The 14,742-nt window shown below is 51.5% G+C and overlaps 1 protein-coding gene across 2 annotated transcripts in view; it reads right to left on the reverse strand.

Annotated features, from left to right (window-relative positions):
• Positions 1-14,663, reverse strand: part of GRK3 (G protein-coupled receptor kinase 3) — a 51,936-nt gene extending 37,273 nt beyond the window's left edge. Inside the window, exons 1-2 of one of the 2 annotated variants that reach the window (XM_026036685.1) lie at positions 14,547-14,663; positions 3,587-3,663 (exon numbers count right to left, since the gene is read on the reverse strand). In XM_026036685.1, the coding sequence (XP_025892470.1) occupies positions 3,587-3,663; positions 14,547-14,659 (190 nt within the window). In that variant the 5' untranslated portion in view covers positions 14,660-14,663. Of the gene's footprint in view, positions 1-3,582; positions 3,664-14,546 lie in introns of those variants that run through there. The other variant, XM_026036686.1, reaches the window with a different exon arrangement.
• Between the last annotated feature and the right edge of the window lie 79 nt (positions 14,664-14,742).

Genomic DNA, 14,742 nt, shown 5'->3' on the forward strand with positions numbered 1-14,742 from the left:
TTGAATGAACCACCCAAGAAAGAACATCCTCACTCTGCCAAAGCTGAAGAAGTAAATAGGAAAAATATATATATTTACAACTTGTTATCACATTTTTTAAACAAGCGTTTTATTTAAAGAGAGTAAAACAAATTATATCTGCTTTGGGGAGGAAAGGAGGGAAATGCAAGTTATTTACTAAACAAGGTGAAAAATATATATAGCAGTACCTCCAGCTGCCAAAACCACTCAAATGTGTTCTGTTCTAACCTTGCACCAAGGCCCAAACACAAATTCTCCAACAAACAGGAGACATGGGACCGGCGTAGTCAAAGTGTCCCGTGCCATCAACTGCCACTGAGCCGCCCCGGGCAGACCCGAGCCCTGACCTGCAGGTAACAGGCTCTGTGCCATCAAACCCTGGGGTCCCAGACCACTATCCTGTTATTCTTCACTGCCAGACACAGACAACTTGCCCGAAAGCCTGCAGGACTCGCTGAACGACAACGGACGAGCAGGTCGCTCTGAAGGACCCGGGCCTAACAGGGACCCTACCTGAGAGCCGCGCTGTGATCGACCCACTGCCCCCAATCCCGGCACCTGCTGCACCGCTGCGGGACACCCTGGCCCAGCCTGGCTGCCAGGGGCACGAGCAGCACCCGAGCGCTGCGCCCAGCTCCTGCTGCACCCGCAGGCTGCACAGAGCACCACAGCACCCTCCAGCAGCTGCCTTGCCACCAGCGTGCCCGTCCTTCAGCACAATGCAGCACAGAGGGAATTTCAAACGCAATTTTAAGAGAGTGATGAGGTGAGAGGAGGGCAGATTCCATCTACAAATTATACCTAAACAACTAGTGGAATGCTAGAAAACGTCTCTTTTTTTGTTTTTGTAAAGCAAGAGCACAATCTGGCGCTGCAGCAAACAGGATGTGGTAAGAAGAAAACTAGTTAAGGTGGTTACACATTCCGCTTCGACACAGGCTGTACTTCCCCATGAAGCTGGTGTGCAGAGGAAGCCGGCGGTGCTGGGAACAGCATGCCGGCTACGGGATAAACGCTGACAGGGCAACTTTCCGCTGGCTGCAATATCTCCGAGGCCTCTGCAGCTCATTAGGTGACGCTAACAGAGCTGAGGATCATCTGGGAGAGTCACTGAGATTCACTCTGAGATCAAGTGAAGAGAGCAACTTCTTTGTCATCATGAACGGTGTAAATAAGAGGACTGACAGTTACTTCATTACATGGTATCAGAAAGACTTGTACCAGACAACAGGCTTTTGCATTTGAGAAACAGGAGAAACAAGAAATGGAGCTGTAAGAAAGCTCTGTGCTCTGGAAAAAAGTTTAACAGTCCTTATCTACATCACTTACCAAGGGGAACAAAAGACGAAGCTTGATCAGGTTTTATAATTACTATACAGGGAGAAAGTATCGCATACTTGAAGACTCTTTAACTGATAAAATAAAGGCATAGGAAGAGGCAGTGGTGAGAAGATGAACTCAGCTGCTACAGCTCATAAGCAGATACACATTTGACTGAGAACTGATTTGAACTTCTTAGAATAGGAACTAAGATCTTGCTGTGTTTCTTGGCCACAGATCTGCATGCAAAGTCCAACACCAGCTGAAGCCTCCACCTATCCTCGGGATACAAAAAAATAATAAGAGCAAAAAAGATGATTGGCCTTTTTTAATTACCACACCATACTTATTGTCACAGCATTTTGCATAATGCTTGCCCAAAACTGAAGGTACTTTACCACACATAATTATGCTAATGTCTGGAAACGGAACCAACTTAATGGCAAAGAACAAGCTAGAAAATGCAATAAATTCTAAATGAACAGCCACAGTACGGACAAGCAGTATTTTCAATGTAACAGAAAGTCTTCTGTTAAGAACAGCCACATTTATCATTTATCTTTTTTTTTTCCCTTCACCCTGAAGCCTTTGTCAGAAGGAAGGAGCCCCAAAAGCACCAAACTGGAGCAGTGATCCCAGGAGCATCCCCGGGCTCTGCAGCGCTGTGTGGAACACGTCTCGCCCGTGCGCACCCGGCCCCATGCAGGACCTGCTGAGGTTAACGTCAGGCTAAGGTTTTTATAAAAACTTTTTTTCTAAAGGTTTTTTAAAGAAAGCTTCGTTTTATTGTCACCGCACAGACTTGAGCAATTCAAGTCAGGCTTTTTTTGGATCGAGTCCACTTCTTTCGCTGCTCCTGTGCAGTAACAATACCTTCACATCCAGCACGAAGAGCTGAACTGAGGCAGGCGCCAGAAGCAGCCAGCACAAAGGAAACAGCCACGCGACACGCAGCCCAAAACCTCTGCTCCGGGTAAGAGCAGTCAGATTTTCTGCACAGAGACGCGGGCTGCTCTGCAATTACTGTAATGCGATGGGAAGTTGCATGAGACTTACATGCATGTGCTTTGGGCCAGCGCTTCCAGTGCCTCCTGTGCAAAAAGCTACAAATCCTATTAATGACAACCCATGCTGCTGCTAATTGATTTGATTTTGGCAACGCTGGCACGGCTCGGTTCCCCTCTCCTCCCGAGCCGCAGGGAGGCCGGGCAGAGCGGGCACGAGGCGGCCGTCGCGGCCCCGCCGCCGCTGCGACCGTGCCCAGCGCTGCAGGACAGAGGCAACGACACCCCGAGTCTGTGCAGCCCCGTCCCAGCAAGGTGTCCCAGCAAGGGCAGCTGCGCTGTGCTTGGGGAGCTGCTCTTGGGAACCTCCGACCTCGGTCCCTCCCGGCATCCGCTCCTCTGTTTTGCTGCCCATCCTACTAGTAAATTGTTTTTTTCTTGGTATTTTATCTCTTTTCCAGGGGGTTAACTTGTGACGAACCTCAGAGTTCCTGCAAGGCTTTTCAGTTCTCTGAAGGCCACTCAACCTCCCTGCAGTTTTGCAGTCTACGTAACACCCTATTTCAGGACTTCCTCATAGGTCACATTTAGCAGACTGCTAAATAAGGTCTGCTCCTTCTTGCCGCTCGCTCCTGGCCTCTCTCCAGCAGCTCCACGTATATTTTGCAGCCCCGTGCCAGGACTGGACACCACATTCTGCCAAAGGAGGATTATTTCACATGCCTCGCAGGGCACAATCCTGATGTTATACTATAGCTACACGAATAGCTGACACATCACAGCTTGTAACTCACTGCAGCATCCAAGCCTATTAAAAATGCCCGCCTGATCAGTGGTTCTCCATCCCCTATTTGTCTAACTAATGATTCCGGCGTAGCTAATTACCCCCGCACAGGCGCAGATGAGAGGGCTGGTTCTTAAGAAGAAATTAGACCAGCCTGGCACACCCCACTGGTGACAAACCCATGCCAAGCAACAACTTTTCCTGGATATTTCCAAAAAAAGATATTTTTTCCAGCAGTTTTCCAGATTACAAGGTCAAGTTGACATATTGGTCGACTTCCTCCTTTTCGTAACATTTCATTTTTGCCAATGTCTTTGCTGTATTAAGTCCTGTCTATACTGCAGGATTCTTAACACCGCCTGCAATATTCATCCTCAGCATCCTTCACAGAAAAGTGGCAGGCAAGTCAATCTTTAAAATAGAAAAATAAGTAACATTTTGATCAAATACGACTTACCGATTTTCTGATGGAAAATCTTGTCAAAGGTTAATTCACCCCTTTCCTCAAGATATTTTTGCATAACACTGCGGATACTGAAAGAGAGAAAGAAAAAATAATTACTTAAAATCTTGAATTTTTTTTTTTTTAAAGACCTTTACTATAGGCTGGAGAAAAGCATTGCTGTGATGAAACATCCCCGGAACGGATTCCTGCACAAAGAGCTGCCTCTACCCATTTATTTCCATCAGCTCCTACCGCAACAGACAGAGCACAGGTCTGCGCCAAGGCCCAGGAGAGCGGGAGGACGCAGGACCGAGGCCATTAACTTAGCAGGCTTTTAGTCAGGCCACGAGCGCAGTCCTAACGCTGGGAGGGATATCAGAAACAAAAGAATTCCTCAGATGACAGGCTGGAGCAGAAACTAAACTAATTTCAACTATTAACTCAAAGATTTCAACACTGCAAATGATTTTATGAAATTTTCATCCTCATCTATGAATTACAATCATCACTTACTTGTATGAAATTAGCCATGAATGGTCTTAATAAATCTACTTTTTTAAAGACTTTTCAAATATATTTGGGGCTTGAGTTACACTCAGAAAAAGAAATCCCTTTTCTCACTGCAAACACTGGCACCTTTTCAGCCCAACAAAGGCCACTTTCACACCTCAAGCCTGACACAGGACTAGTCCACGTTGCTAAAAATCCCATTTAAGAATCTCTGCTTTTCTAAGGAGGTTCCCAACCCCAGGACTGAGCATAAAGAGGGCAAACCCACTAAGACAGTTCATTCTGCAGGGGTCCTGCAGGACACAGCCCCGGTCCTCGCTGGCAACGGAGCCACGTTGGCCACCAAAAAGCAAACCCTTCTGAACGCTTCCCTCTCTCCCTCGCTACCAGCCACACGTGCTAGATGTCTTCTCAGCTCAAGACTCTGCCCAAGCCTGGAGGTGTAAAACGACCAGAGGCTGCAGAAGCCCGAGCTGCATTTCAAGCTCTGGGCAGCTGCTCATCCCCTCAAAAGCACTTCTCTTTAGGCACACGAACAAATCAAGTAGGGCAGGTGATTAGGATCCAAAATGACAGCCTTTTAATTCTCACACAGAAGTTCGAGGTAAATATCCTACTGAGTTCAAAAGAAATGGAGTCCATATATTTCTCATACGGATGGAAAACTTTAAAATAGAGCCCAGCACATTCCACAAGCAGCAAAGCATCTTGCTCTGCTTTTGAATATTGAATCCTTATTTGCCACACATGTAAACAACCCCAGATTAAAAGCTGCATTTCACAGAAAAGGAGCCACTGCTAAAAAACAAGACAAAAACAAAGAGCCTTTAAAACCTTATAGTTATTTTCCGTAGCTTTCAGAGCAAACAACACGCTCATGTTAGAAGTAGACCTCTTGCATAAGTTCGTCTCCGTTCACACCATGATCTACCTTAATAGAAACACTCAAAATAAACAGAAACAAAAGCCAGCTAAAAATTAAATCCAGGGAGACTTCAGAAACAAAAGCATATCTGACTGCACTGCTTCAAAACCTTTTGTCCATATATTTTATATTTCAGAGAGGAAGAACACAGTAATAGATATTTTGGAAACCCTCAGATTGCTGTCCAAATTGCTGAAATAAAAGGACGTGTGTATTTTGGGGAAATCACAGGTCAGGCTTAAAACTCTGCAAGAAACGTGAAGACGCAACTTGAGCCCTGGGTATCTCCTTGTCGTTTCCAGGGCTGGAATCTCCGTTGTTTGATTGGGACTGCAGTTTACCTTGGCTGCGCTCGGCGGCCGTGTCGCAGGCAGGGGCTGGGCCGCGCGGCCGCTCCGCATCGACCCGCGCACGGTTCTGGTGACCGGGTCGGCTCCTTCGTCCAGCGTGCACAGCAGACGAGGCCGCAGAGCCGGAGACAGCGGCTTCCAACGGCAGCTGGGAGCTCCCGCTGCAGGGATCGGCGCCCCAGCCCTCCCGCTTGATCAAAGGAAACTGCTGAAAAGCAGCCTGCAAGGTTGGAGTATTTTCTATAATTAAAGAGCTTTCCCTTTCAGCAAGTATGCAGCGTGGCACACAGTTTGACAAGGCACAAAGACAGTAATTACAGTGCGGGTGCAGTGAAACAAGGTGAAAATACCTACTTAGACACATACTGCCAAAAAGTGGGGAAAGAAAAAAAAACAGGAATTATGATGGGAAAGGATGCGTGCACTGTCAAGTGGCACCTATCCACAGTGCTGTGCTGGGAGGCACGGATCCCTCGGGAGTGGGAGGGGGTTTCACCCGACCACAAGCCGGCTGCAGCGGGGCTGCACTCGGGGCTTGGAGCAGCAGCTTTTCCCACTTGGAAACCCGAAATATCAGAAACACCCGTGACCTCCAACACGAGCATGTCTATCGGAAGGGATGCCGGGTCTGTATGAGGAACCGCACTGCCCAGTGCTGGGTCCGTGTCTGGATGTGCCCACGTCGCGGGGCAGCGAGTGCCTTGGGACACGCGGGCAGCTCATCCACACCCCAGGAGCCACAGAGCAGCCCCACGCAAACAGTCTAAACTTCCTAAAAGTTTTGCCCTTCGTTGCAGAGCTGCATGGATTTTGTCCCAGGGGATATATTTTTAAGCCGAATCCTAGAGCAGCTCTCTTGAAAGCAGCTGGCACCCAGGAAATGGAGAGGGTGCCGACGCGCCGCGGGTGCGCGCGCACACGCACCGCTGCTCCTGGAACCAGATCAAACAGCTACTTACTGGGCCCTTATTGCTACCGTGTCTTGAAGGAGTTTTTAATTATTTATGATAGAAGCACATTATTTTTTCATAGAGTTGAGGTTTGTGGGTTATTATTTATTGTGCAGATGAACACATGCACACCAGAGCCTGAAAAAATAAAATGATGCGGTTTCATTGTTGGGCCTTATTGCCAGCACTAAAGGAGCACAAGTGCATTAAGGATGCACTGTTCTTCTCAGCCATGCACTCACTGTCAAGCCGAAACAGAAAAAGGAGAACAGGAAAACAAACCAAGAACGAAAGGGCAGCTTGCAGGCAGCAGCCCGAGAGAGCAGAGGTTGCTATTTAATCCCACCAACGCTTCCTGCACCAGCAAGGCCAAGACCTCAGTCTCCAGTCTGTAAACTAGAGCAATATTCTCTTTTTCTGGCGAGTTCAGAACACGAGCTCTTCCAGGCACGTGCCACGGTCCTGCCACATGCCCGTGTGGCACTCGAGGGTCCGAACGGCACGTGTGAGAGGCTCCCTCCTACACCGCTCGCTCACTTCCCATTTCTTCTCCTCCGCTTTCTCCTCTTCCCTCTTTTCTTAATCAAAACCTACCTCTCTTTTTCAAATATCTCTGTTATTCTCACCTCGCTTTCCTCACCGCACTCGCAATGTCCCCTCGTCCCGTGCAGCTTTCGCTTCTACTTTCCTCGGTGCTTTCTGCACAAATGCCAGCGTAACTCAGACGACTAACAAACCCCCGAGCTTGCTCGCAGTCTAAACCCTCTAAGATTTAATTTCAAATGACATGGAAGTCTGAATGTCTGAAGTATGATACTACTAGTATGTCATTAGCAATAGGGCTCTCCTTAGAAGCATTTTTCTGACAAGTTTTTGCACAGCAGCAAAGACAACAAAGAGACATGACAGAAGACAACAGGGAGAAGGAACTTCTCCCAGGTTCCCAGGCTAAAGACCAATGTAGGGATCATGACCAAGCCGACACACAGGTATCTACCTATTCGTTCCGCGTGTTCCTGTCACGTATTCACGCGTGGCAAGGAGCCCGGGGCTCCCACTGAGCGGGAGCCGACGCAGCAGCCCCAGGTCCCAGCCCCAGCTCTGCCCCGCACATCCCCAGGGCCAGCCCAGGATGCGGCCCCTAAGCACAGGAACGGGCCAAGCGAGGACAAGGCTGCACCACAAATGTTCCTGCTGCTTCCACCTCCTCTTTTACCTAGCTCAAAGTGAGCAAAAGTTAACGCTTCTCCAAGCGACTTTGTTCTTGCAGACTAGGAGATTTTACAGGATGACTTCTGTTCAAGCAAAGCATAAGGCAAAGTAAATCAGCAGAGGATAAAGCCAGAAAGCAACATCAGACCATCTAATCTGATCCACTCACGCACTATTTGTAAACTTCCCTATTTGGGGGGGAGAATGGGGCGAGGGGGAGGGTCATTTTAGACACCACTGAAATAACAGTATACCCAAACATGGAAAAAATGCATAAGTTCCTTTTATTTTGTTGCTTCTGAGCATCATATATCACTAGAATAACCCTGACAGCAATGCAAGGCTCAATGAATTACAGTAATAGAAAAACCGAAGTGATCACTAGTAGTCAGTCAATGCGCCCCTTCACTTCACTGTGCAGTAATTACCCTGAACAGCACTGCCGCGAGCCTGCCCTTCCACCAGAACACCACCACAGAGAAATTAGGGGGGCAGAAGAGGGGGAAAAAATCACATTTCTTCACTCATGCTGCAAACAAGTCACTCATCACAGGATTTTAAATGAGTAAGACTGCCCAAACATCCTGCAGATCGAGAGATTATGGATGCACCTTGAGTAGTCTTGAAAACTACTGTGCAGATCTAAACGACGACTGAGAAAACAAGAACCAAGGCAGCCAACACCAACCGAAACCTGCCGCACTGGAGTTTCTCCTCTGTTGGCTTTTTTCATCTCAGGATGCAGTTTTACAGAGACTTAAATGTTTACCTCTGCAATCCAAATCCATCACAAAGTTGCTAAAATTGCAGCAAAGATCCTGCCTCAAAGGCCTTCCCACTAAAAACCTCAAAGTCAGAAAAACAGCAGCACGGCACTAAGTCATCACAGACAGAATACTTCGTATAGAAGTGCACTTTAAAGGTCTAGCCATACAAGTGTCATAAAAATGCAAACCATCAAGGAATAGCTGTCCTAAAGTCAGACTCTCAGAACTTATTCTAACAAGTTAATAGAATTGTTCCCTTGTTTTGTATTTTCTTCTAGAGAAAAGTACACTTTTTAAAGAAAAAAGCATCCGTTTACAGCCTCACATCTAAAACACCGCAGCAGCAGGTACCTTAAAGCAAGAGCGCAAAGCTGACTGTTGATTTTTTTGCTGTTCACTGTGCACTTTCAACTTTAATTCTACGATTCCAAAAAGAGGTGCAGGAGAACACGGGAGCACTGATGAGCAGCACACGGGGCAGGCAGCGCAGCCCTGGCACAGCACAAGCCCCTGCGAGGCCGACCCTCCCCACGCTCCCCAAACGTGGTATTCAGTTCCCCACGGCCTGTGTGTTTATTCCCTATGGGAGCAATTGTCCTGGCGAACCCGGAAAGCACGGGGCAAAGCTCTTCATGTGGAACACAGCTGTATTTCCTAAAGCCAGCAACTGCCACCTTTACGTCCGTTTGGGCCAATTAAGTGATTCAGTTTATGCACCTGCTCCTGACTGCTTCTGATAGGTTTTTTTTCTAATTTATTAATTACCAAAAGCAATGGTACTATTGAAGACCAGGCTGAGCAGGCTATTGCATGCAATTTCACGGAAAACTCCCCGATTTCCCCAGGACAGGACCAAGAGCAGGACATGTTTGGTCCCCTGGGTTTTCCTGAGGTGCAGCCCATGCACGGTGTGAACACCCGATCACATTCCAGGAACATTTTGGGGAAAAAAAGAGATTCCAAAAACGCCCCTGTTTGTAGCAGAGTACCAGAAGACTGAACACTGATCTCCTCCCAGCTCCTCCACACCTGGGATTTACCTTGCTCTTAATTAAGGCGGCAGTGCCCGGGGGAAGGTCTATGTTTAAAAACACAAGCTCCAGCCTTTTAGCTCCCAGCCGGGAGCGCTCATTAGCAGGCGTCCCCGGAGCGCAGGCGGTGTGTCCCGTGCCGGGCGCCTGGGCTGCCCGCTGCGGAGCAGGGCGCCGCACGGCCCGCACGTTCCCACACCGAAACGCACGGCACGGACCGCAAGCTGTGACACGAAACGCAAGCTGCGACTCCGGCAGCTGCTACATGTGAAGAAGGAGACGTCACTAGGATCTCAGTGGTTTAGCTTTGGATCTACACAATGTGATAAAACCAGCGCCCTGCTCCTGCGCACCCGTTTCTTGTCCCCAGGGCTGCAAGCTCATGGCACCAGGATGTGTCTCACCCCGTTCTCTCTGCACTGCCCTCCAGAGCAAGGCCCTGTCTTCGGTGAAGATCCCAGACACTGGAACCAGGTCACTGATCCCCGTGGGAACTGCCACCCAGCCCGGGACACGCGGCGACGTCGCGGTCAGCCCCGCTCCGAACACACCTCTGCTCATTGAAGAAGTACGAGTCCCAAGCTAAACGTGGATATAAAGCGAGCAGGGTTCCTTGGCACCCCAGCTTTCCCCATGTGCTATTTGGGCTGTTTTCACTGCCCAGAGCCAAGCCCGGAGACGGCAGCACTTTGGAGTTAACAGCATGATGCTCTCAGGGCGCTCGCGCCGAGCCAGCACCGGGCTACCCGCCACAGAAACACAGACGTCCAGCCCACCTTGTAACGCCAGCCCCATTTTCCCCTCCTTTGACAGCTGCCACGTGAAGAATCAAGCCCTGCCTTTTCACCCAGGCCACATAAATTAAAAAACAAGCCACAATGTCCACACTTCATTTTCTGAATGTAGAAGCTGACCTCCGGAACCTACGCACGCCTCTGAATTGCCCTGAACCAAGTGAACAGCATCGGTCCTCACCCGAGCGGCCAAAAGTGAGCGTCCAAAGAAAGGAGGGAGCGTTGAGCAGCAGAGCCCCGGCGTCCGAGGAGGCAGAGCAGCGAGCAGGACGCAGGCGGCGGCCCCGCCACTCCCACGCTCACAGCATCCCAAAGGAACTCTGATTTCTTCCAGGACGCTCGGGCCTTGGGAAGTGCAAGTGTCAACTTCTTACCTTGGGATCCACCTACCTCGGCATAACCAAAGTCAGGCCCAATAGTCGGGGTCCTTCTGACTCGCATACACCCCACACTGAGAGATCTTCAGCTTTCATGCACGTTCCTTTCCTTTATTTCTTGCTTAAATACTCAATTCAAACAGTGGTATATACTACACCTGCACAATAAATTAATTTATAGCTGGAATGTAAAGCTACCTCATTCAGATCCCTTTTCCTTCTGCACTTTTACAAATTACAGGGGGGTGACGCTGTTTTCAACAGTTCGGCTGCACAGAATGCTATTTTTCATTTCCCACTACAGCCTCAGATTTTCTGTGTTTAATAAGTAACTGAAAAGTACATGCAAACAACAAGGAAAAAATAAAACTCATTTTACACTGAAAAATGTAAACATTAAACAATGACCTGAACTGCTTTAAAACTCGAGAACCAAACTTATGTTAAACAAGGGTCAATGCATCCAGTACCGCATTAAAAAGAGTTCCTGATACAACAAGTTATGCTCAACTAATTTATTCATTACTGATATAAGCAGATAGAACAAGCTTCGGTAAAACACCACCCCATTGCACAAGCAAAGTTGTTGCGACACAAATTCACCGGAATTAGCCTTTAGATCCTTAATCCTTCACAATCCAGTATTTAATTTTGCATTCAATGGCACTATTTTTGTGTAAAGTTCAGTAAATGCGTAAACCGTCGCAAACCCCGGGCCTGATTTCATCCGAAACGGCGTTTTGGAGGATTTTTGGTAGTTGTATTCACACAAGGAGGAAGGAGCAGGGGAAGCCCCCGCTTCCTGGAGCCACCAGATCCTCTAAAGAAACAGGGCATTAACAACGCCGAGGAAAATAACGTCCAAGAAGCAGAGGAGAGACCAGGGCAGAGTTTTAGCCTCCAACTCAGAGATGCTGCAGGAATCTGAAGAGAAAAAGACTCTGAAGGATGCATCTGAGGTGTAACTAAGAGATAAATAAAATGAAATAAGGCCATAATAATGCCAAGAGAACAAGCAGAGTAACAGCTCCCAGGGGGAGATGGCACTTGGCATTTAGCAGTATTCAGCACCATAACAGGAAAAAAGCAAATCACAAAGAGCTGGGGCTGAAATGAGAAAAGACAAAAAAGGGGGCACCACTCCTGCCCGCGGGAGCCTCGGGAGGTGCCGGAGCGCAGAGCGCGGCGCGGGCTCGAGCAGCGGCCCCGGCGCAGCGCTGGGAAACACCTCCGGAGAGGAAGCGCAGATGGGATGAGAACGGAGCGGAGACGTCACGGCACGAGCACAAGCCAGACTGCAGCATCCTTGCAGCCCTCCTCCCCCTCGCGCAGGATTCGGAGGGAGGCAGGAGATCCAGGGGAAGAGTTGGGGGAAAAATGAGAATTAACGAGACACAGGGGTAATCACCGAAATACGCAGCCTGGGGAGGGAAGGCGGCATGAGCTGCACCTACCACTGTGGCGAGAGACTTGCAGGAGAAGCCTGCAGAGATGCAGGCTGTGCTTTATTGCCAGGCCCTTCGGATCTGTGCGCCAAAATCACCCTCCGCTTACGTGATGTTTATAGTGAGGAACCTTTTAATGCTAACTGTCCCGATGGGAATAGCTCCAGCCACCCTAAGGACAAGCCCTGCGCCTTCGCGAGGCCACGCTGCACCCTCGGCACAGCTATTTTCTCTATTTTATTATGCAAATCCTTTACTCAAATCCTTTACCAGAACCGAGTAGCTGTTTGCAAATAAAAATTTTAAAAGCTGAGCTTTTTTTCATTCCCTTCGACCACAGTAAGGCAAATTAAAATTTACATGGAAAAGGGAAAAAACAGGCTACTGAATAGCCTAAGAAGTTACAAGTGCAGCTCATTTGCTCTATTTCTCCCAAATTCCTACAGTATTTCAGAGTAATTCTGCAGAAAAATATAGTGGTTTTAAGTTTGCTCATATTTCAGTGTATGCATGCCTTCCTTCCCCATTTAGGCCCTATTTCTGTGCAGTCCTCCTGCCCATCTGCGTGCAGAGCAGTCCTTCAAGGAACAACATCACAGTGCAAAAACACTGCAGCTTTCCTGCTTCTCCGCACGGCTCTCCGGAACGAGGGGAGGAAGCAGGAGGGAAGCAGAAGCAGATGACAGGAGCTGCAGAGAAGCTTGTTTTGTTTTGCTCTTTCAAGAACACACTACACGTTTTCCTCAGGCTCTCTCGTCTCCTTAGCCTTCCCTGTCTTCTTCCCTTCCAAACTGCAATATTTAACAGTTCCAGCACAGAACGAGCCTGAGGACACCGCACGTAAACTCAGCAATAACCAGACCCTTGGCCAATAAACTCTTCGCCCTCAGGGTTTATTTGCTGCTAAGCCTTGGCCTGCAGCCTTGGAATCTCCTCTGCCTCCACTACAGTTATTTCCTCATAAACAGGAAGCCCCCTCAAATTTTCATTTGCAACTCACTTGCTCCGTTCGGTGTCACTCTTATCTCGCAGCGATGAAACCACCGACAAGGGGTCCAGGAGCAGCAGCGAGAGGGCCGACTGCAGCGAGCGCGGCAAACCCGCGTGGTCCCGTGCCGGGGAGCGCCGCGGCTGCTCCCCCTCGGTGACACCTCACGCCAAAACCTGCCCTCTTTAGTGCTAGCGTTAACACATCGTATTAGCCTACCCACCGGCATTTACCCAGCTCGCACACGACACATCAGTTCTGCCAGTGCACCACTGCATTCAGCGAGAGGAGCTGGAATAAAAATAACACAGAAACCAACCGAAGGCATCTGACACCAGCACAAGGGTCACAATTTCCTCCTGCACGCGGAAACCCCTGGTTTCAGTTAAGAACTGCCAAGCTCAGCCCCTTCCAGCGCTGCAGGGCCATTCGTGGTGCTGGGCTAGGCAAGCCCTGCTCCGGCCCGTGCCCCGCGTGCTCCCCGCTCTGCCGGGCCTGCTCGGCTCTGCCCCGCTCCTCGTCCCTGCCGATCCACGAGGGCACCGCAAGCGGTTTTGCTTCGCTGTTCGATATAACCCACGAGGAGGCTCTTCCCCGACGAGCGCGGGAACCGCCAGCCCCGGGGGCACGCGCCGGCCGCAGCCGAGGCCCCGTCGCGCGGTGCCGAAGGCCGAGCGGCCGCTCGCGCTGCTGCCAGGGCCACCAACCGCCAGGAACGGGAGCCGCGGAGGGGCAGAGCGCGACAGCCGCGTGGGCCTGGTCATGGGCACCGCCGCCGCGGGGGCACCTGCCCACGGCACCGGCCCGCCAGCCCTGGCCCGCCAGACCCGCACGGGTCCCGCCGACCCCGCACGGGTCCCGCCGGCCCCGCACGGGTCCCGCCGTTGGCGCGGGCGAGGGGCCGCCGCGCGTCGCGTCCCCGAGGGCCGCACACCCCGGGCGCAGGCAGCGCTGCCGCCTCACGTGAGGCGCAGGCTGGACCTTACGGACGCAGCATCTCCGGGCAAATTCCTGCAGTGCTGGGAGTCGCCTGAAGCTCCCAGGCAAGGGGACCCGGCCGGGCTCCAGGGCCGAGCCGCCCCGCTCCGCTCCCCGCCCCGCGGCGCCTTGGGGCAGCACCTGCCGGTACCCGCTGTGCGATGGGGAGCGCTGCCTTTGGAGCCCGGGAATAAACAGGGAGCATGGGCAATTCCCAACCCGCTTTACCGCACGCGGGCACCAGCACCTAGAGCCAGCTCTGTCACCGAAGGGCAGCGCGGGGCTCGGTGGCCTTGCCGGTGGCCCCAAGGCCCCGGCCGCGTCCCCCCAGGGCTGCAGAGCCGGCGCTGCTCCCGACTGCCTGCACGAAGCACCCAAAACATGGAGTGACTCAAACCAGGCAACCCCCCGGGGCGAGCGCCGCGCAAGGCGGCAGCCCGAGCACCAGACCACCCGTTCCGCGCTCAGCTCTTCCCGCCGGGGCCGCGGGGCGCCAGGGGCTCCCGGGGGACACGGCGGCTCCCGCGCCGCCCCCAGCCGCCCGCGCGAGCGGGGCCCGCGCGGCGCCGCCGGTCGCTCAGCCGCACCTGGCGCCGGGGGCCGTTAGCGGCGGCGGCGCCGCGCGGGCCGGGGCCGCGCCGGTACCTGGGCTCGGGCAGGCTGATCTTCTTGCTGGCCCTGGCGGCCGGCGTGCTCTTGCTCTTCTCCATCGCCATCAGGTAGCTCACATCGGCCAGCACCGCCTCCAGGTCCGCCATGTTCCCGCCGCCGCCGCCGCCGCCGGGCTGCAGATGGAGGCTGGGCCGGGGGCAGCCGCCCCCGAGCGCGGCGGCGGCGAGCG

Source organism: Nothoprocta perdicaria, unplaced genomic scaffold (genome assembly GCF_003342845.1).
Source record: "Nothoprocta perdicaria isolate Ctin4 unplaced genomic scaffold, notPer1 scaffold_185, whole genome shotgun sequence".
Classification (NCBI taxonomy): Eukaryota; Metazoa; Chordata; class Aves; order Tinamiformes; family Tinamidae; genus Nothoprocta; species Nothoprocta perdicaria.